This window comes from Ctenocephalides felis, unplaced genomic scaffold, assembly GCF_003426905.1.
Source record: "Ctenocephalides felis isolate EL2017-DRISC unplaced genomic scaffold, ASM342690v1 CF-g0.4_SCAFFOLD_01492, whole genome shotgun sequence".
In the NCBI taxonomy this organism is placed as follows: domain Eukaryota; kingdom Metazoa; phylum Arthropoda; class Insecta; order Siphonaptera; family Pulicidae; genus Ctenocephalides; species Ctenocephalides felis.
Window position 1 is genome coordinate 13,406,054 of NW_020537646.1, and position 22,756 is coordinate 13,428,809.

The following is a 22,756-nucleotide window of genomic DNA, read 5'->3' on the forward strand; positions in this document are numbered from 1 at the left end:
CCACTAGGTGTTATTGCGCAGTGATAACAAATATTAAAATTATTAAAAAAAATCTTTTTTAATACTTAAATATTGTGTTACCATAAATATAGCACAAATAAACTTTATTCAAAAATATTGCATCAAATCGTCAAGTTCTTTTTTTTTTTTTTTTTTTAATTTATTGGCTCTTGATATACCCCATAAGGCCAGATGCCATTCTTACAATTGTTTACTGCAAATTCTTATTGAATCGTCAAGTTGGTTTGGTTTATATTTTATATAGTAGCATAAGCTCAAATCTGAACAAAAATAATTCCAGCTCTCAAAATGTTGACAAAAAATTAAGTAAGACATTTGGATAATATTGATATTAAACAAATCTAATCTAAAATTCTATGCATATGACAATACAGGTGACAAATCCTATATTACACAAAAAATAGAGCAAATGTCAAAGGAATACTATATACAAATAACACATTATAGATATATACTTGCTGAGTAATAATCGATTTATTTTATTCAAATGTCTCAGTATTCTAATTACTAAATTATATATAATATTTAAAAAAAAGAGTGAAGCATATCTACTTTCATAATTGACAAAAAAACGAATAAATGACGAGAAAAATAATTACTAAAATATTTGTATTATATTAATAATTAAGTGATTATCCAACTATCGATATAATAATTATCACAATAATTTATATGATCTTTTGAAAGTGTGTGTGTATGTGTGAAAAAGAATGATATATGCCAAATAGCTCATAGGATATTACGGTATTCTGATTGCTATTAAAAATAAAAACAATATTTTGACATACTATTTTGAAGCGTCTTTAGTGCATACAATAACATTTTCAACAACGTTCTTGATGCAATTTATAACTATTATTTATACTACCAATATAATCAAAATATTTAAAAATGCATCTTAAAAAACATATCAAAACAACTCTCATTAACAAATCGCCAAGACTCATCAAAATAGTCACCAGTTATATTTAGTTATCTAAATAATCACCCAACTATTTTTAGCAAAATGAATAGAACAAAATAGATTTCTGCACTATCATTATTAGCAAGTGTTAAATCATTGCATGGCATTTTTGCAGAAATAAACATAGGTAAGTTCCTTAAGTGATAATATTCTGATATGACAATATATTATTCGGTCATTAGCTGTTTCACGAGTCATATGACACACCGAAGTATCTGTGAATTGCCTCTAAGAGGAGCATATTGTGTGCTCATTAAAGGCGAGTTAATAGATCTTTTGTGATCATGTAAATCTTAGCCTCATTCAAATGAATTCAATTCAATAAACGTACCGTGAATGTAAACACTTCCAGGTTCGGATCGGGTATTCGGGAAATTTGAAAAACTTTAGGAATCAGAAGTTATGCTTGATTAACAGAATTGATGAGAATTAATACACTCAACTGAACTATTCAAATTCTTTTGTAGAATTTTCATATTATTTACAATTGCAATAATTTTGCATAAATTTTGTAATACACATATAAAAAAATAATCACTGATATTGATACTGGAATTTATTTGCTTACAAGTATCAACAAAAGAAATGATTTACAGCCATAAAATTATTAAAACAGGAAAAGAAGGAGAATATTTGTACGATGTTGTATGAACATTTTTTTTTAAAATACTACAAAATATTACAGCAACATATTAATGATAGCAATGAGATTTTCAATATATTATGTTGTTCATAATTACTTTGTTTACTTTATTTCAATTTTTAAAAGTTGATATGATGGGATTATTTGGGGATTGAGTTGATTTAACACGAGCATCTTATATATAAATTAGAGAGTAATATAGATTAAAATATTAAGATTTTTAAACAAAATAAAACTAATATTATACAGCAAATTTATATGTATTGTCTTTTATATGAGTATAAAAATTACTTAAAAAAGCTTCAAAATATTACTTTTAGATTTTATTGAATGTTTCTCATCATTACTTTGTTTTCTTTTTACTTCAATTATAAAAAGTTAGATATAGTTCAATTTTTTTTGATGAAAGAAATTATAAATAAATAATTTAAATATTACGGCTCTCAATTAAAACAAAATTAATATTATAAAGCAAATGTATATGTATTTTGTGATATACCTTGATACCTTTTACTTTAATTATAAAAATGAGATATTACTATAAAATTTCAAGAATTTAGTATAAGTATCTTAAAATATTGCTTATAATTAATATTAAAGAACAAATTATAGTTGAAAATTAAGACCTAAAACAACATTAGCTAACTCTTCACATAAATGTCAAAGCATTTAAAATTTAAAAAATATATAGGTCTTCTATTTTATCCATAATCATCTACATGATTTCAAGAACTTAGTATAAATATGTAAAAAATTGTCTATATTTTATATCAAAGCATAAATTATTGTTGAAAATAAGAAATCTTCATATAATGTTTTGAAAATATTGTCATTACATTTAAATTTCGAAGCGTAGTAATCCAATATATCTATGTATTTATTATTAAATAATCCATGCATATATTTATAGAGTACAATAAATTATGTTTTTCATTGATTTAGATAATTAATACAACGGAATTTAATAAACTATATAAATGAAATTAACGATGTTAATTTCGTATTATCAGTCATTCGTGATTGGCAATGTAAAATCAAATGAATAAATTGGAAATATTAAATTATAAATTAAAAATTATAAATGACAGTAACATATATTGAATTGAAGCAAAAATAAATCAAAATTAGTTGTGTTATTAATTAGTCCAATAATTACATCAGAAATAATAAATACTCATGATTTAACAATTGAGTGACAAGACACATACAGAAAAATTATATAAATATATATATATATATATATAAATATATATATACTAGATGACCCAGCAGACGTTGTCCTGTACCCACGGTTACAATTCAAAAGTTCCAAATTTTTTAATATCCTATTCTATACTTTTTAATATCTTATTTCATGTCCTGCCTTTATGATTCATTTATGGTCTTAGCATAACTAGTATAAGAAATTAAAAAAAAATATATAAAATCTGCAGTAAAAGAACAATATCACCCTTGATTTTACCACACAACATAATTGCTTCAATAATATATCAAGTCCATAATTTTCATAATCTCGTACGATATATTAGTTGAATTTTTCAATAATTTCTAAAGTACATTTTTCTTACTAATAATTTAATAAACTTAATATTGTTTAAGTTCAAATCTTAGGTGTATTAATTTGTAAAATCTAGTTCATATGGGAACTCTTCAATCTAAGATCAACTTGCTAAATATCCCATATCCAATGCCAAACAAATGAATATTTGATACATGAAACAAAATTCTAGATCATTTTTTTATAAGTAGAAATATTTTTTGTGTTGTTAAATAATTTAGTAAAGTAAACCAAAATGCAACATGCCTTGAACTTACAAAAATAATGTATATGCAATTTTAGACTTAATGCGTTATTTATAAAACTGAATTATATAATTGCATCTGCCAAAACATATACTGTTGACTTTACATCTTTATAATTTCTGGCACTTCTGGCTGATTTTCGGCAATAATAATGTAGACATTACATTTATCTTGTATATTATATTCTAATATTATCTAGGCTCATAGTTTCAGCTAAATTCAAATTTTAAGTGAATTGACATTTCTAGCAGGTGACAGTTCAAATGTTTTCAATGTCAAACAATGATAAATGGTTTTATGTAATTTTTACTATATATTTTTTAAATATTACTATAGTTTTATCTTTCATTAAATCTTAAAAAAATTCTTTGACAAGCTCTAGAAAGAATTATCAAAATTCGAATAACCGTTTAGGAGAAGTATCAAATCATACAGCCGTACAGAAGAATATATATATATATATATATATATATATATATATATATATATATATACATGTATTTATTATCCACATATTACTCAGAGTTAGTTGAGCATTATTCTATAAAAATCATCAACAATCAAGAGATTTTAACATAAAATAATATTTTACATATGTATTATCCCTGAATGCTATATATTTTAGTAAGTAGAAAATAAGCAGAATATGTGGTAAAAAGTTATGAATTTAATTAATTTCTATCTAATTACGATTTCTATTCGATCTTTATCGAATAATTTCAAATTCATGTCTGTAACCTATAATAAACGAAGCGAATACCCACGGCGGCAAGTAATATGATTTAACAGGAGGACAATTTCAAAACGTTCCTCTCGAAATTGTATTCAATTCAAGATTTGGCAAAGTGACGTGCTTTAGAATTTCTCTCTGTTTTACTTCAAAAGGTCATAGAGGGTTTATGTTGATCTCAATCAAGAGTTATATTTAATTACCGACTTTAATAAATTTTCATTTGTGCAACATGTGTTTGTTTATTCAATTTGAGAACGAACCGCCAACGTGCAGCAGATTGTGGGTGTAGTGTATAAATTAATAATTATAATAAATGATAGCGGAAAATTATTGCCTGACAAATTATAAAATGAATAAATCAAGTGTATTATATTTGTTCGTGGAAAATTTAATGTGTTATTACTGCATATTCGTGAATAAAAACAGATTTGCATAATATTTTGTGGGTGAATTCTGTCGGATGTAAAATACTATTAGCATACACATTTCATGCAGGTTTAGTAAAAAGTTAGTACTGATATTTAGTAGCATTGACATGTCATCGAATAGGATTCTGTAATTTGTATCTCCATATTTATGAATACATAAGCCAATTTGAATAGATACATAATAAAATTGACAGTATGTAAAAGCTGACATTGATGTAAACCGAAAAATTTAGGTACCTGCTAATAAAAATTTACACATGTTTCCAATTTAGTTCTAAAAAAAATTCTGAAAAATAACTGATGGTTAATATGGAAGAATGTGGTTTACACATGAAAAGGCACCTGGTTGGTTTATCCACTGAAAAGCATGCCACATATAAATGTTCTTGGGGCATAGTCTAATCTGAATTCAATATGATTCATATAATATTGGCTCATTTGAAAATTCAAGATTTTGATATATTAAGTCTAGAACTTTTGAGTGGAATTTTAAAAATTTTGGAAAAATAATTACAGCCCTGTTATAGATTTGGTTGGTACCTAATTCTTTCTCGAAAGCTGTTGCATGTTTACATTTTAATATTTTTGCACCTTCTGCTAACCGTTTATGGATTATATGTACTTCAAAAAATATATAATTTTTTTATTTATATTTATGAATTGCAATCTGTCGTTATAAACAACATTCAGTAATTTTAATGGTTTATTAAATAAGGAAAAAAAGGTCGAATTGTCACCCAGTGGTGATCCGAATCGAGGTTGGATATGTTTAGCTTATAGATGTAGCCTTGATGTGAAAGAAATTATATAAAGCCTACGAGTAATTATACATATCATAGGATTACTAAAGAATATCCATGGTTTTTTATTAAGTTTTTGACCATGATGTTTGGGTGGTTCTGTATTCTATTCTTGTATCTCAGACTGAACTTTTCAATATCTTCCTTGACTGTGTTTATGTTCAAATCTGTATGAACCAACCAATTTGGGACATACTTGGGTGCTTTTATAATTTCTTTCAAAATTTTGTTTTGTAACTTTTGAATTATGGCGATGTTGGATTTGCGCGCCGTTTCCCAAAGCTGTATTCCGTACGTCCAAATTGGTTTTAACATGACCTTGTACAGAAGAAGTTTGTTCCATGTGCTCAACTGAGATTTTCGATTTACCAACCAGTATAGTTTTCTTCTCGTAATTTCCTATGATAAACGTTAAACAATATGCCAATAATTAATAATCATCAACTAGATAAACAAAAAAATCATTGGGCTAATAAAATGACTATTTTGTAATCATATACTATTTCTAAATCATGTCTACATTAAATCTCTATATATTATTTATTTATAATATTTCTATATTTAATTAACAAATTAAATAACACTCATCAAATTAATATTTTATGAAAAAACAGTGTAATAAATTACAAGAAAATTAAATGTGTTCAAAATGCAAATTATGAAACATCCACTATGTACGAGTAGATTTAATATTTTGTTTGTCAACAACAATATGTGTTCTGGCGTCTAATTAGTTCGGGTTACTTGAGTGGTGTTAAAATTACGGTCGCGCTAGGTAAGATATATTTTAAAATAAAGTTACTCTAGGAAAATGTTTTCCGGGAAGTGTAGGCGTCTATGATCTCTTGCCTTTCGAAATTAACACCCTCTACATGAATTTCTTGCATAATTTTCCGAGAATTTGGAAACTTAATCATTTATTTTGATTACTTGTAATTTAATCGTTTGGGGGTAATTGAAATATGATACTATAAAATACGAATAATGACATTTACAGTAGTTATAATAATTAATAATTGATAAATTTCTAATTCATTATTTAGTTAGTTCCAGAAATTTGCCTTTCACCACTAGTTTTTTTTATTTATTAAACAATACTTCAATGTTTTCGTTCACTTCAGCTCTTAATTCTACCAACCCAATTAACTTGTCTACTATTGATGCAACTAGTTTAATAGCAATTTCTTAAATCTAAATAGACTAACGATAAGACTAATAATTATAATAAAATATTATATTTTTTAAAAATAAGGTGTCTGTAGAATTTCTTTTATAATTTTCCTAAAAATAGATTTGTTTTCATTTAGTCATATATTTCTATTTATAGGTTTTTATATAAAGTATTATTAATATTATTTATTTTTATTCCAGATAGCCTAGTCCGGGCCTGATGTTGGGCCCGCTGCGATGCGATCCCGCCCCAGTGGGGCTTGTAGCAACATCGCTGTACAGCTCATGCAATTTTACTAGCGGCTCTCACAATGTTTGCACTTTAGGTAATTCATCATTCTAAGCCCCATGTATTAAAAAATACAGTCAAAACACGTCCTGAGAGAGTTTCGTGTTGAGTAGATACCGTAATTTAAATTGGTAACTAAGGATAACACATTCTACAACCCATAAGGACATGGACTGATTTATTTTGCCGATACAAATTAATAGATTTTAAATTATTATCTTATCTCATATAATATAGAAATCGTTCTAAATATTGTTAAAAGCCTTGTGGTTGCTGTGCAGTTAGGCGTTTTTCCCAGATTGTCAGATAGAAAACTTAACATAGAAACTAGGGTTTATACAAAAACAGACATTTCAAAAAACCGGTTTTCGAATTTTAATTATACTAAAAAACCGGTTTTAACCGGTTTTCGAATTTTATATAAAAAATAAATTTTTGCTCGAATATTCTGTAACTTTTTCCAAATTTAGTGTAATTTAGAATAGTACTTGACTGAATTTATTTATTGTTCAATTTTATAGATAGTAAACAAAATTATTTTAATTTTAATTAGTAGAACTAAAAAATAATAGTTTATCTTGATTAAATAACTTTGAAAATTATTATTCGTTATTCATTTTACATATAAGAATGAAAATATTTTTATGATAGTGAAAGGAAAGTTTTCGAATAAATAAAAATAATATATTTTTAAATAAAAAAAATTCATTAAATAAAAAAAAGTAAAAAAATATTAGATACATGTTGATACGTACTTGTTAATATCAATTTTAGTTTCAAAAACAATTAAGCTAGACTTTTATTTCTGTTCCGAGCAATTTTCATTAATTAATTTTAAACATTCTAATTGTTTTTTGTTTAATAAAATATGATTTAAAAAAATTGAGAACGTCTATTGAATTTCTACATAGACGTGTCTTTTGTTTACTCACAAAATTTCCTTTCGCAAGTATGAAAGTATTTTATATTTAAAATACTTTCATACTTGCGACCAAATTATGCTCAATTGTTTTTAAAGCAGCATTTTTAAAATCTTTAAGTTTTTAATTAGTTTTTTGTTCTTTAATTTGTAGCTTCTAGTGTTTAAAACTTTTTTTTTTGAATTTGAGTAAAGGAAGTTACTTCTTCAAGAAGTCAAACTGATTTAAAATATATATATATACACTGATATAAAAATCTCAATTAATATATACATTAGTCAAAAGCTAACAAAACCATTCTGGGAACCATTGCAGACTGATAAGATATCAAATGCTATTGAACCGATATGATTTCAAGAATCAAAACGCTTTTATCTATCTTATACATTTGGCTATATTTGCCATTTTCCATTTATACAGTGAAAACCGACTTTTTTCACTAAAAAACCGGTTTTCGAATTCCATAATTTTTACCAAAGACCGGTTTTTACAAACCCTACTACAAACCGCACAAATGTCAAAAAATGCAAAGATAACAGGGTCTTTTTGACCCAGCTTCATAACATACCAGTGACGTTGCAGTTTATGGGTAAAACACCTGAATGAACAGTAAATAATGACATTTTAACATTATTGAGTAGAATTCAGTAGCATAATGTATACAAGATGGAGCGTAACATGGCGGCAGAATCAATTCATGGCCTACTCATGTTGCCACATCACTCCCCTTTCAGTGTTCCCATATAGAATAAATAGATTTCTCTCATAATTATTATAGAGTCTTTGACAAAGATAATAGTGCTCCAATACTATAAATGTGTTCTATATATATTATAATGTTTCTATTATGAAAGTTGAAATCACCTCTGGTATTTTGCGCCTGAACTCATTACCGGCTAATATAGATAATATCCCGGTGAAACCTTAAATAGCGTCGAATTTCTTCAATTTCAGGTGAGATCGATTACCATCATCAATACAATACGACATCGTCATCCATTCATAATTCAACCAGTGGCGTCCTGTTTAAATGTTCACCTGATGCCGATGCGGAACCTAATCAATATTTCTCCTGCAACCCGTGCTCGGATTATGATAGCGTCGGAGGGCAGGACGTGCTGTGCACGATTAAAACTTTTATTGCAAACCACAAACGGTAAATGAAGATTATAGTATCCATCTTATACTTGTGCAGAACATAAATAAAATACACCATATAAAAACACAACCATGCACACATTCACGGATATAAACAGACACATGTAGGTCAAATTGTGGGCAGGATAGTATTTTTTTTAAAACTAGAATAAATTTGAATAAATTATCTAAAATGAATTACATTATTCATAAATTCCAATTACTATCTTAGTTATGTTCTAATAAATTCCAAGTTTATATGTTTTTTTTTGTACTTTGTTCACATGTGCATTAGTCATATACATTTCATCACTCAACTTTACAATTTTATTTTATTGGATTGTATACAAGGTTATTTGTCACAAATGTTACATATATTTAGGGGATTACAAACATATAAAAAAAAGCTGATAATTATAAAATCAGAACATTAAATTTATACATGATTATGAAAATCATTAGAAAATATAATTATTTGGTTTTTAACCATAATATATCTTTATGGAACAGAGTCAAATGTAGCGCATTATTTGGTTTATACAAATTAATATCATAAAATATACGATTTGGTTTACATTTTATTATCAGCAACATAAATATTATTTATTATATCATTCAAAAATAAATTCACCGAATTATATATTTATCGAGTTTCATCCATTATAATTTAAAAATACGCACAAAATTATGATTTATAGGATTTTTTTGTAATTTCATATTAATTATATTGCTCGCTCCATAAATCACATAGCTTTAAAGCCAATTATAATATGTTTAAATTTATTTTAATTAAAAGTGTCATTTTGAGGTATATGGAGCTTAATAGAATTTTTTGCCTGTAAGCGATTAAAATATTACAGAATACTAAGACAGTGAATTTATGAAGTTTTTTTAAATATTTTTAGTGTAATACTTTAAAAGTTTCCTGCAATACTTGGTAAAGTTTGTGACACTAATAAAAGCTCTCATCCTTACAGACAAACACACTCATACATAACAAATTAAATGTAACTAAATTCATATAAAATTCGTTGCTGTATATAGAAAAAAATTATTGTTTGCATGTGCATATGTGAAGCATAATTGATTGTGAAGAAATATGATATTATTTTGCCGATGTAAAAGTGTTTTTTTGTAAAATATATTTTATAATTTTGGTTAAATCTGAAATAAGGCCTCAATACGTATTCCATTCTTTCTTAATTTATATTGTTGGAGTAAAACTTCTTCAGGCGCAACTAGGGTGTATATCCGTAAATAATTATAATGAAAATAATAAAACAAATGCAACATAAGCTTATTGAATTAATTTCAATATTATTCGTAGTTTCTATAAATCTTTGAAGTTATTATAATGGAAAATATTTTTTAGGCAAAACAGATATTACAGCTGCTCAAAGAATGAGATTATATCGTCAGCGAAAAAGTAAAAAAATACCACATTATAGATATTATAGAATTTATTAGTCAGCAATTACTTCACTTCTCTAATAAAGGTTCATTTCTAAATGTTAATTACAATGACAAACCGATCATGTCATATTTGAAGTATGACTTTAAATACATTATTGTTTTTAAATGTTATACATATTTTTAATGCTATTGTAAATATATAATTTATAATTTATCATTATAAAAATGTGTGTAATGGTTGACACTAATAAATGCGTGCATCACGAGTGTTACCATATTACTAATAAACATTATTCAAAATTGTTACATTTATGATGTATTTATTTTTACTTAAATGCCATTTTGTACAGTAGCAAATAAGTTTTACTTCAATCGCGTGTGAAACTTAAGCGCAATCTTTTTTTTTGCATTATGCAGAATAAGTAGCAATTTATTTGAATTAGTTGTAGAATTATCTATTCAACATGTTCAAGGATCTCTTATCATTTAACTGATTTGTTGTAAATTCCAATTGTAGATTTTCCTTTTAGTTTGTAATAAAACTATGTTCATAGTTCATATAGTACTTTTATAATAAATTTACACATATTAATCTACTATGGTCTATGTGCATATATGTAGCATAATATAATTCTGAATGTGGGTTAAATAATATGTTTGAATGTGCGGTATAAAATCTTCATTCATATTGGGCCCACAATGGACTCCAATGTGGGTTGCATATTGGTAAATGTTAACGAAACAACATTGAGGCAATATTGATAAACAATGTAGAGCCCATATAGGAACTATTATTATGCCACTATTCACTTGCACTATATAAAAATCTCTCAATTCACGGTATTTGTGCTTTTTATTGGTACTTCCACATATATTTTTTTTCTTTTCAGAAGAAATTCAGAAACCCTGGTTCTTCCTCCACATACCAGAGGTCGACTTCCTTCCGTTGTGCTTCGACGTGGCCTCCATCGCTCAAAACATTTCCATAGCGGAATCGTATCCGCATTCTTCTACAATAATCTGTGATAACTCATCGTGCTATTCCCAAATCCTCGACAATTCAACTATTTATCCCTTGGAACCGTTTAGTTTTGAATTCGATTGGAGTTTTTTATGTGCTATAATATTTATCGTGGCCGGTGCGCTGGGAAATGCGCTCGTCTGTTTGGCCGTCGCACTGGATAAAAGGCTGCAGAATGTCACGAACTATTTTCTACTCTCGTTGGCGGTGGCCGATCTGCTGGTCTGCCTGTTTGTAATGCCCCTGGGAGCCATTCCGGGATTCTTAGGTGAGTGGATATTTAAAAAAAACTTGGCTTGTGCCATGGAATATCGTAGTTTAGTGAGTATTAAGGATTATGAGGAAGTAATATTTAGAGGTGCAATAAAGGGTATGAGCATGTTTCCATACAGAATTGGCCCCACCCTGGTATTTAAATAATTTTGATGCCATTTTATAGGTATTTCCGAGAAAATCGGATATACCAAAATAATTATTTAACAATATTTGTTAATAATAATATAGTACACACAATTGTGAATATAATGACGTTATTTGTTTGTCGATGTCTTTTACAGTTGCGACAAAAAACGACTTTGAAAAAAGGGGTCACTTTCAAACATTTTCAATGATATCTCGGCCAAATGATGAGATACGGATTTGAAATTTGGTATATCGGATTTTCTCGGAAATACTTATAAAATCAAAATTATTTAAATACCGGGGTGGGGCCAATTCTGTATGGAAACACGCCCATACCCATTTATGAGTCATTAGATGTGTACTATCAATACACACACACTGGTGAATATGAATGATTAAATTAAGTTTTATATAATTTCTTATATTCAATACAAAATTTCATGTACTTCATAACTAGAACATTTTCAAGCAAAATTATAAATACAATTTATTTAAAGTGTTAAGGGTGCATTCTTTTCTAGAATTTTTAAAAACTAGATCAAGTTTTTTTAGAAATTTTGAAAGACTTACTATTCAAGAATATGTGTACAAGAGGATTTTTTAAAATTCCAATTATTTGCGGCGATATTTTTTAATATTATATATAATCCACCTATGTTTTATTCCTCCGCAAAAATTGGAATGTATTTTTCTCGGAACTGCTTTTTCTATAGGATACTCACGATTTCTCAACATCTATTAAATCGATTTAATTAAAATTTTTATAGAATCTTTCTTATAGACTTCTCTTGAATATGAAATGCGCCCATTCTTAAATTCTATTTTAAATATTTTTTTTTTAATTTAGAATATCAAAATTTTATAAAAAAAAACTATTTTAACTAGTACTGACATTAATGTAGATTCATAATATGCATACATATGTTTCTTCAGATTATTTAAAAGACTAATATCATGGGTATGGTCTGGTGCCAATTCTTCGAGACCTCCCAATTAAATAATTAGTCCTTGGAAAAATATTGCTTGCCATTTCTACGGACTTTTGAAAATCACATAAAATGTATGCTTCTACGCCAGAATATTCCCTTAATATAATTTATTTTAATGTGGCTTTTGCAGTTTATGCATTTTGATGATAAACACATGTTCGAAGAAACCTAAAATTTTTGAAAGTTTTTATCAACACAAATGTTTAAATTTTTAATTTTATGTCATCATTAGTTGATATTGAACATAGCAGTTTTCTATTATATTATTACCAAATATTATATATTTTTTTCGAATATGCAATAAATTAAAATTTATATTTTATTAATAGCATCAAGTTTGTTTTGAAGAATGATGTTCCAATAAACGCAAATTGTCAATAGTTAGCATCATTATAATTTTGTATTTACATATTAGCATAATTATTTATTAGTTTGTAATATATATATATATATATATATATATATATATATATATATATACATATATAATGTTTATTATATATATATATATATATATGTTATATATATATATGTTTATTATATATATGTATATATATATATATATATATATATATATATATATATATATTTCGATGCATTAAAATTTGTATAATCGTTGTAATGAGTTATTAGAGCATTCAGATTATTCCATTCTTGTTTAAATTAATTCCTAATAATTTCATTGCACAACATATTATTCATTACAATTCAGAAATTTAATATCAAATTTTAGAAGAGGCAACTTATAATATTTCAATTACACTCATAAAACCATTTTACTAGTATTAATACCAAACGTTTAATAACGTCGTTTGTACATTTTAATTTTGGATATATTTAATCATAAGCAGCTCTTTCGTGAAATTATTTAAATATCTTAGGTAAATATATATAAGAAGGAAAGAAGAACAACACAAAATTTAAATTGACTCAAGCTTATGAATACCAAATTCAAACTCAATTCATTTACATTTTTATTATACATTTGAAATACTTTATTATTTTGTCTTTAAATTCATTTTTCACTTCGATGTAATATCCTTTTACTCAAAGAAGTAAATGTCGAGGCATATTATAAATGAACGATATATAAACTAAGCATATACGTTTGAAAATGAACATGCATATATTAAATTAGTGAAAAATTTGCATTACAATTTCGAAGGGATCAAATGAGTTAGGAACCCATAATAAAGGGATTGAATGGGCCCTTTTATCCCTCTGTTGCTTCTCATAATTTAATATAACTTTGTAATTTAATAAAAAGATTTAAAAATTCTCGCGAGTTCTTTTTGTGCTGGTACATGTAAATTGAAGATGTAATTACGAGGGGCGTTTTTCACATTTTACGTGAAATATTCACAAAGGCTTCATGATAAATTTGTACGGACGATGGAAACACGCAAATATATGCATACATACTCACATGTATATATATATATATATATATATATATATATATATATATTTAAAAATATTTCGATTCAATATTCTAGAAACACATTCGCCGAAAATGAACATCTTGCAGCAACCATTTATTAATATTACATATGCATTTATCGATCCGTATGGTTTGTTTCATAATTTATGCATGGAACAAATATTTTTCTATTTTTAAATAAATATTATCTATGCAGACTATAAATTTAATCAAGGATAATAATGACCTACCTATTTAACTTCCCGACGATTTTTATGAAACTTTTTTTGGCGATATATATCATGGTCTTATAGAACTTACTGAATTATTACGGCTTTACAAGTAATTTAATTTTTAAAATTCATCAAAGTTTAAGAAAATGAGTAGTTTTTTTGACGTTTGTTAAAATTAAAATTAGACGATTTACTTGGTATAACTTGCTCTTAATGAACACACTAAACCATGAAAGTCCTACGGACTCTGGTTCAATTATGAAAATTATTGATTTTTGACAATTTGTTTTTAGAAAATACTCCAAGTTCACGTATTCGTTCGTTTTTAATGATGTGTGATAAATCCACTTGAAATGCCTTTAATCACTCATAAATTAAATTATTATATTGATTAAGTCGTAATTATACTCAAACCGCACAGATGACATAGAACAAAATTATATTAGGTGGACGTAATAACTCAGCTTAATCGAATTTTCGAAAACAATAGCCTACTGTCTTTTATCTCCAACATAGAATTGATGTATCTGCTATTGACAAGAATAAATAATCGTAACATAACCACTATGCAGAAATCCAAATGTCGATTGCAGACAATGTAGATAAAAACCTCACATTGCGTTTTACTGGAATACAACGTTACTGCACTTCACAAAAAAAACATATGTATACGTATTATTTACTTCAAGAGATAATAATAATACTCAATTTAAATGCAACTTTTATTGCAATAGCAATTACTGGATTGAACAACATTCTATAAAGTAATATTGAAGAATATTTACAAATATAATTTAATATTAAAATGAAATTTTGATCAATTAAAGCGATAAGTAATACCCAATAGTATCTTTTGATAATCATTATTGCAATTTCTAAAATTGATGAATAAAATTATATTATATATATACATATATATATATACATAGTACATACATTGTACTATATAAAATTGATCATTAAGCAAAATCATTTAAATCAAACTTTAAATAATGAAGCTGACATTTGATATTTAAACACGGTGGTAACCGAATATTTTTATCTGCATTTAGTACTTAATTACAGTCCCTCTCATTAGTACGAATGGAAAAATAATTTCAATATATATATATATATATATATATATAAAATTATTATTTGAAATTCTTTAAAATATAATAGTTAAATAGATGTTATACCTTTAAAGATTGTATTCATGAAATTCAACATCAACATTAAATATTTTCAAATCACACGAGTATAATTTTTTCTATTATTTTTTATTGTATTTGAAAGAAGCCTTATCAAGTTTTTTGTTAAAAAAATTTTTTGTTCAAATTTTCTTTTTAAATGTGAATATAATTTTAGTTGAAAATATAGACACAAATGCAAATATAAATTGATGAAAACAATGTTGCAATTCGATATCCGTCTTTAATGTCAAATCACTAAAATAGTGTATGAATAACGAATTATTTATTGTTTTTGAAGTTAATTAATCGTAGTTGGTTACTATCTTTTTGTTCATTGCATAAATAAATTTCAGTCAAAAACTCTTTTCAACGACTCACAATTTTCTGATAAATTTTTTTTGTTCGAATTATTTATGCAAATAGTTTTTTTTCATAAAATAACGAAACTGTTTAAAAAACATTATTCAAAAGATCAGTTTTCTGAAATGTCGGTTTATGTATAAACTCTATTATTAAATTTAAATAATTAAAATAATTGTAAACTTTTTTACACCCAAATAACGTGGTAAATGCATAGTAAGTTTTAGTATATATTATTTCAATTCGTGTGATGAAATTTACACATTGACGAGATTTTTGGAAATATAAATTATATTTTAAAGCTTTTCTAAGGCGGGATATTTAATTAAATAAATAAATAATTTTTATTGTTATATTTCAGCATTCTTCTCAATTTTTTTTTCAATAAAATATATGTGCCGGGTACAAGCATTTTGCCGATGCGCCACGAGCAGCAGGTGTCATTTAGCAGGAAAGACGCAGGTCACAATTTCCATCCGAAACAAAAAAATCAAAACAAATATATATTTTCATTAGTATAGATTCTAGTTCAACTTAACAAATCCAGAAAAAATGAGAATTCACCTATTTTTTGCAACTTGAAAAAAATATTATGATAGAAAATTACGTTAGGTTAAATGGAAAAGTGGGCTAATTAAAACTTTTTTTAAATTTTTTTTTAAGTTTCAATTGGGATAAAACTTAATCCTGAATACAATTAATTTTGTCTCGTTTCAAAACTAGTTATAAAATTGCCCTCTCTACATTATTCATTTAAAATATAATAAATAAAACATTAAAAAATAAAATAAGTGAAAAAATAAAACATTTTTACGTCTAAATAACGTGACAAATGCATAGTAAGTTTTAGTATACCTTATCCCAGTTCGTGTGATAATATTATATTCACACATTGACGAGATCCTTGGAAATGATTCTGCTGACAGTCCATCGACACTCCGGTGCCGGATTCATACATTTACCGGCGCAAAGAGTGATTTATAAACTTTGTGATATGTTTTCTTTAGCGGAGCGTTTTCCCCGCATGAGATATATTGAATAAGTTTTTTTGTTTTGCCCGACGGAGCGTCCGAGCGTGCACGGAATAACGACATATCATGCGAAATAGACACCAGAAATGTATTATAATAAATATATATTATATGTAGCCTATATCGAACCTAACGTATAATGTCTCCGATGGATTTTTTAATATAATATATAGGAAGTTTTTTCTGTATAATTTTGTTACCGTATGTTTTCGAGATGTTTATTTAGAGAATGGACGATGATTATTCGTGAAATTTGTTTTGTTAAGGATGAACAAAAATTATGTATGTTATGCTGTATATATCTTGGCTTTTTTGTTATGATTTGTATTTGGGCATTTTATCAGACATCGATATTTTTTGTACACTTTTTTTGTTTTTGCACATAAAATCATGACATACTTAATCTAATTCGCAGATAATTTGGTCTTACTACAATTCATGTAATATTGTCATTTTTTTTATTAATGCAGCAAGCAAGGCTGTTTTCACTTGGAAACACCTTTTACTTGAAAATATTTTGCTATCTTTATTTTCAAGTAAAAACCAATATTACTTTCAGGGCATCAGGCTGTCCAAGAATAGTTCCAAACTTAAAATCTCTAAATTGAAGCCGGAAGTTCTAACGACTAGGTCATGAAAAAGACCTTTTCATTTATTATAATCATATTTATGACGACGACTGTTCCCAGTTGTCAACATATTTGTATTTGAAAACATTTTGCCATGTATATTTCCAAGTAAAATTGATGTCACTGCTGCTTGTAAAAAGACGGGTATTGAACTTGGTACCTCTGCTTCAAAGTCCAAAGCTCTAACCACTAGCTCACGGAAACACCTGTTTTATTTAATATTATCATATTTATAGGCGAGGTTTGTTTTCACTTGGCAACATTTTTTATTTGGAAACATTCTGCTATGTATAAGATAAAACAAAACGAATTATTAGAAGAAGTTAATAATGTCTTGAGTTAGAATTTGAAATGCTGAGTTAAATTATATTTCTGAGTAAACCTGATATCACTGCTGCTTGACAAAATGCGGTACCTCTGCTTCGGAGTACATAGCTCTAACCACTTCTTCACGAGAAAACCTTTTTTATTCACTATAGTCATACCATTGGTTCGGATATAATAAGTAAACTAAACTATATTTTAAATAGTCTAGAAAGCAAAATTTATTAATTTTATTAGTAGATTCTGAACAAAATGAATAATAACGAAACTATAGAATTATATAATGGCACAAATAAATGCTGTTTTAATTTAATTCTGTTTATATAATTCTTATAAATATTATACAATGCCCTACATTTTAAATTGATTAAGTTTTGTTTATTTAGTTTTCTGTAAACATATATAAGTTACAGTATTTGAAAAAATAATCTATTTGAAAACATTTAATATTCCTCAAATAAGTCAAGTTCCAGAAATTTGCCTTATGGCACGATGTCATTGACCACTAGTTTCTCTTAAATTTCTGATACGAAATCCATAGCGCCATTAAACCACGAAAAAGCCGTTTATTTAAATTTTTCTTCATAAAAATTTGCAATGTTGTGTTTATATTTTATGTACCTGAGATATTGAATTATTAACCATAAAGGTTTTCCTGGACTAATTTAAACTTAATAATAGTATACACATTGATAAGGAAAGTATTTTCCTGAATATCAATACCCGTAAGTATCTGATTCAATAAAAGTATTATATAAAAATAAAATAAAGTAAAAAGTAAGTTAAAATAAAAATATTCGGGACTTTAAAGGTTTCAATTAAACCATAGAACAACAGTAATGACTGCTCAAAATTGACGGATGAATTTTATAGAGCAAAAACAAGAAAATGTTTTTGTATACAGTAAATTTTGGAACAATTCATTTTAAACGTCTGTCAAAAATGGTTCTGCATAATAAGCACTGAAGCTTAAAATAGTAAATAGCAAGCACATATTTTCCGCGGCTAATAAAACAATGGAAACGATGTGTTTCTCTACTACAGCAAATCTCAAACAGAATTTAATTTACAGCATTTGTGTATATACAGGAAAGCAAATAATTATCCTTTAAGATTAACTGATAAATTAATACCTAAATTATTTTCTTCAATTTTGATATATTCCGCACTGTGAGAACTAAAGTGCAGCACATTATTCAGCGAATTCGTTCTATTGATCAAAATTGTGATGATACATTCGCAAACGAAATAAAAATGTTGCCCGAAAACTTTAATAGTCTATACGGAGTGAAACTATACCCCGTGGAGTAAAGTTATAGTATTATGGCACCCCGAAGGGTCGTATACATCATTCTAATAAATACGAACACCAAACACCCGCCGTGTACTGCCTAATAGATACATCAATATTTCTGATTAAGTGAAACAAAAGTTCTGCTTTGAATATTGAATTGAAGAAATAAATTGAATAGTAGAATATTGAAAAATAAAATACTAAAACTATCTGATATATATTAATATTTGTAGACGTTATTTTTCATCATTATGGCTTTGGCACCTTAAAAAATTATCGCTAATGGTTGTCCAAGTTTTTGTGCAACTCGTATCCTGTCACACATCATTATTCTAACTCTGAATTTTTCATGTCGAGAGGACCTTTTTCATAAGTTAAATTTCAGAAAAGTAGAATAAAACATTTTCATGGCATAAAAAATGTTTTGAATATAGCTTTATTTATTGCAAAAATATGTCATTATATAATCATTAACAGTCAAATTAGTAATACTTGTGATTTGGTGTTTATTTATATAACAATGTATATTTTATAAATTGTAGTATAGATTTTCAATCGTTTTACGATATAAATTTTTTGATAACAATTTCATGTTTATTACAAATATTCATATATTACGTAAAATACTCTCATACTTTATTAAAATTGATGCATTTATATCAATATGTTCTAGTAGTACTTTGTAGTATAACAGATAGTTTTTATTTTTAAAATAATGGATAATCTACATCAACAAATTGATAAGTTTACGACAAACTGGTATTGAATAAAATGAAATTGTCAATTTCTAATATTAGAGAAGCAAGCATTATAATCTTATATATGAGATGCTTTGGTCAGGTCGGGTTAATATCGATTTGAAAACAATTTAGGCGAAACAAGTTTTATTTAAAATGTACTGAAACTAATATGTTGACTTTAATATACAGAAAAATGGAAATATTATTCAATTCTAATGATTGCAAACAGATATTATTTACTAAACTGTTGCGCCTTCTAGCAATTTCTTATACGCGCAATTTCCTTACAAAAAGTACAAGATCGCTCCACCGTATTGAACTTTTCATTTTTCAAAATTCTTATTCATTTATTAAAATAAGATGAATTAATATTTAAGTCTTATTTTTCATACCTTAGGTGATGAGTACATAAATGAGAAAATGCATCTCCTAATTATTATTCGTTATTTATATATGTTACAATTTTCCAATGTATAGAAATGATTGTAGAGCTTTAATCGAAATGAATGCAAAGATACAAGTTCCACATCAAAACAAACTAAAAAATATCACTTTATTCAAGTTTTTAATCAAAAGATTTCTCTGTTCACTTTAGTTAAATAATCTCATGGTTGTTTCAATCGCAATTCAATTTTCTCTCGGCAGCCCTCGAACGGCGTTACGGTGTCGGGGCACATAATGTACTTTGTTCATTTCGTTTTGCGAAAGGCCTATCAAAATGCTAAATAAATGATATTCTGTATGATATGCCTTGACACAGACGACGATAATACGGCGACAATGAGACAATTCTAAAGTTTGGTAATTTTCTGACGTGAGCGAATCATTTAATAAGATCTATGAAAAGATAAAAATAAAACAGAACAAGTCCGCTGGAAATATAAAGAAAAAGTTTATTATGTGCGAATGTCTGACTTTTATGAAAGAATGTATAACGTAAACGTTATTGTCTTATTTTGTTCTTGGTTTAGATCGTTGTTTGTTACATTCGTAGAACACTTGAATTTAAAAATACTTTGTGGAAAACACAATTGATAAGAACAAATTTCAATAAAACTATAACATATAAAAATCTATAATGCAGTTTGTTCACTTGAAATTTAATCACAACTCTGATACGTTATGAATATAAATTGATCCACCTTAGATCACATACTCCATCATATTCATTAGATGAACTTGAATTCAAACATCATCTCAAGTCAGTTAATTAAAGTAATACTAGTTTATGTTAGAAGCATATTGACAACAGTAAACAGAACTTTAATATAGAAATGTTTAGAAATTACTCGTAACTGCTTCTGACAAAATTAATACAGGGTAGAGTACGAAATATATTTTGACAGTGTTTGTGTAAATGTATATATATAATATAATCAAAATTTCTTCTCCAGGTTATTGGCCATTCGGACTGGCCTGGTGCAATATTTACGTAACGTGTGATGTGCTGGCGTGCTCTTCAAGCATTCTGCACATGTGCTTTATTAGCTTGAGTAGATACCTCGGAGTTAGAAATCCCTTAGCTACTAGACATAAAGCTACAAAACGAGCAGCATTAATAAAGGTAATTTATTGTTCATTTATTGTATGATCAAAGAGTTATATATGCAAAAATGATTTGTCGTGAGCTGAGAATTTTGCTCAAGTGGCACATGAACATATCGACTAAGATAGTTATATGTCCTATGTAGGAGTTCAAATTTTGATGGTGGGATAAATGCTCAAAATCAAATATTCAACTGATTTTTTTATTATTTTTCAGATTTGCATAGCTTGGTGCTTAGCAGCTTTGGTATCATCTTCAATAACAGCCCTTGGGGCTGCAGACTCAAGAAACATAATGCCTGAACCTTACCAATGTGTCATCAATAACAGGGCTTTCTTTGTTTTGGGGTCCATTGTTGCATTTTATGCCCCTATGGTGGTCATGGTGGCAGCTTATGGACTCACGGTAAAAAAATAATGTTACATTATACATTACACCAGATGATAAAATTGTTCATTATAATTTTTCTTTTATTTCTTAAAATGTAGTTCTGAGCATTGTAGTGCATTTATTTCTAATTGTAAAATTTTGTGTCAAAAGGTCATATGTAATAAAAAATTTTCATAATTATTATATTATGTTGAGTGAGCTTAAATATCAATAATCAAAACCATTATATTTCACTAATTTTTGGCAGGTTAGTAGATGCAACAAAAATTTTTAGCAAATATTTTACATTCATATAAATACTTTTTAGAATTCTTGGAATGAGTTACTTTTTGAAAATTTAACGTTTAAATCAAGCTATGCTTGAAATATTTTGATTTTGCAAAAAGTTCCATTTAAATTGAATTCAAGAAATTTTATTTATTATTATTGATTATGGATTGCCATTGGATAGCTCATGAATAAATAAATATTTGTTTCAGTACATTGCATGAATGCACATGAATTAAATAAATTTATTTATAGCAAAATTCTATCCCATTAAGATCAAATATTATATTGTTTAACCAATTAGTGATGGAAATAATTATCTAACAATCTTTAATTATTTTTTTCCCAGGTGAGACTACTTCGCAAAAAAGCTCGGTTTGCTGCAGAACATCCACAAGCAGAATTATTCCGAAGGTATTCATAATATGAATTTTTATTTAATTTTCAACTAAAACTATTAACTAAAATAATATCTGATATGAATGAAATTTCCATAGCATACTAATTTATAAAAATTAAAACGTGGCTCATATTACCGCAGCGAATATAGTTTTTTGCTCGTAAAAGAATGTTCAGAACCGACATAGCACCTTTGCAAAAAAAAATATATGACCAAA

General features: G+C 26.7%; 1 protein-coding gene across 1 annotated transcript; it reads left to right on the plus strand.

Moving 5' to 3' along the window:
* The first annotated feature begins 5,639 nt into the window (after positions 1-5,639).
* Positions 5,640-22,236, plus strand: LOC113370859 (5-hydroxytryptamine receptor 2C-like). The gene is made up of 5 exons (XM_026611540.1): positions 5,640-5,724; positions 11,212-11,610; positions 21,331-21,500; positions 21,699-21,887; positions 22,180-22,236. Exons 1-5 carry the CDS (start codon positions 5,640-5,642, stop codon positions 22,234-22,236), a joined length of 900 nt encoding a protein of 299 aa, XP_026467325.1.
* The last annotated feature ends 520 nt before the right edge of the window (positions 22,237-22,756 follow it).

What these genes read in the sequence shown, in the direction of transcription:
- LOC113370859 (XM_026611540.1), top strand. Translation starts at nt 5,640, where the DNA reads ATGGCGATGTTGGATTTGCGCGCCGTTTCCCAAAGCTGTATTCCGTAC. An exon ending in AACGAGCAGCATTAATAAAG is followed by an intron (nt 21,501 to 21,698) that starts GTAATTTATTGT and finishes ATTATTTTTCAG; the next exon opens with ATTTGCATAGCTTGGTGCTT. An exon ending in TGGCAGCTTATGGACTCACG is followed by an intron (nt 21,888 to 22,179) that starts GTAAAAAAATAA and finishes AATACTTTTTAG; the next exon opens with AATTCTTGGAATGAGTTACT.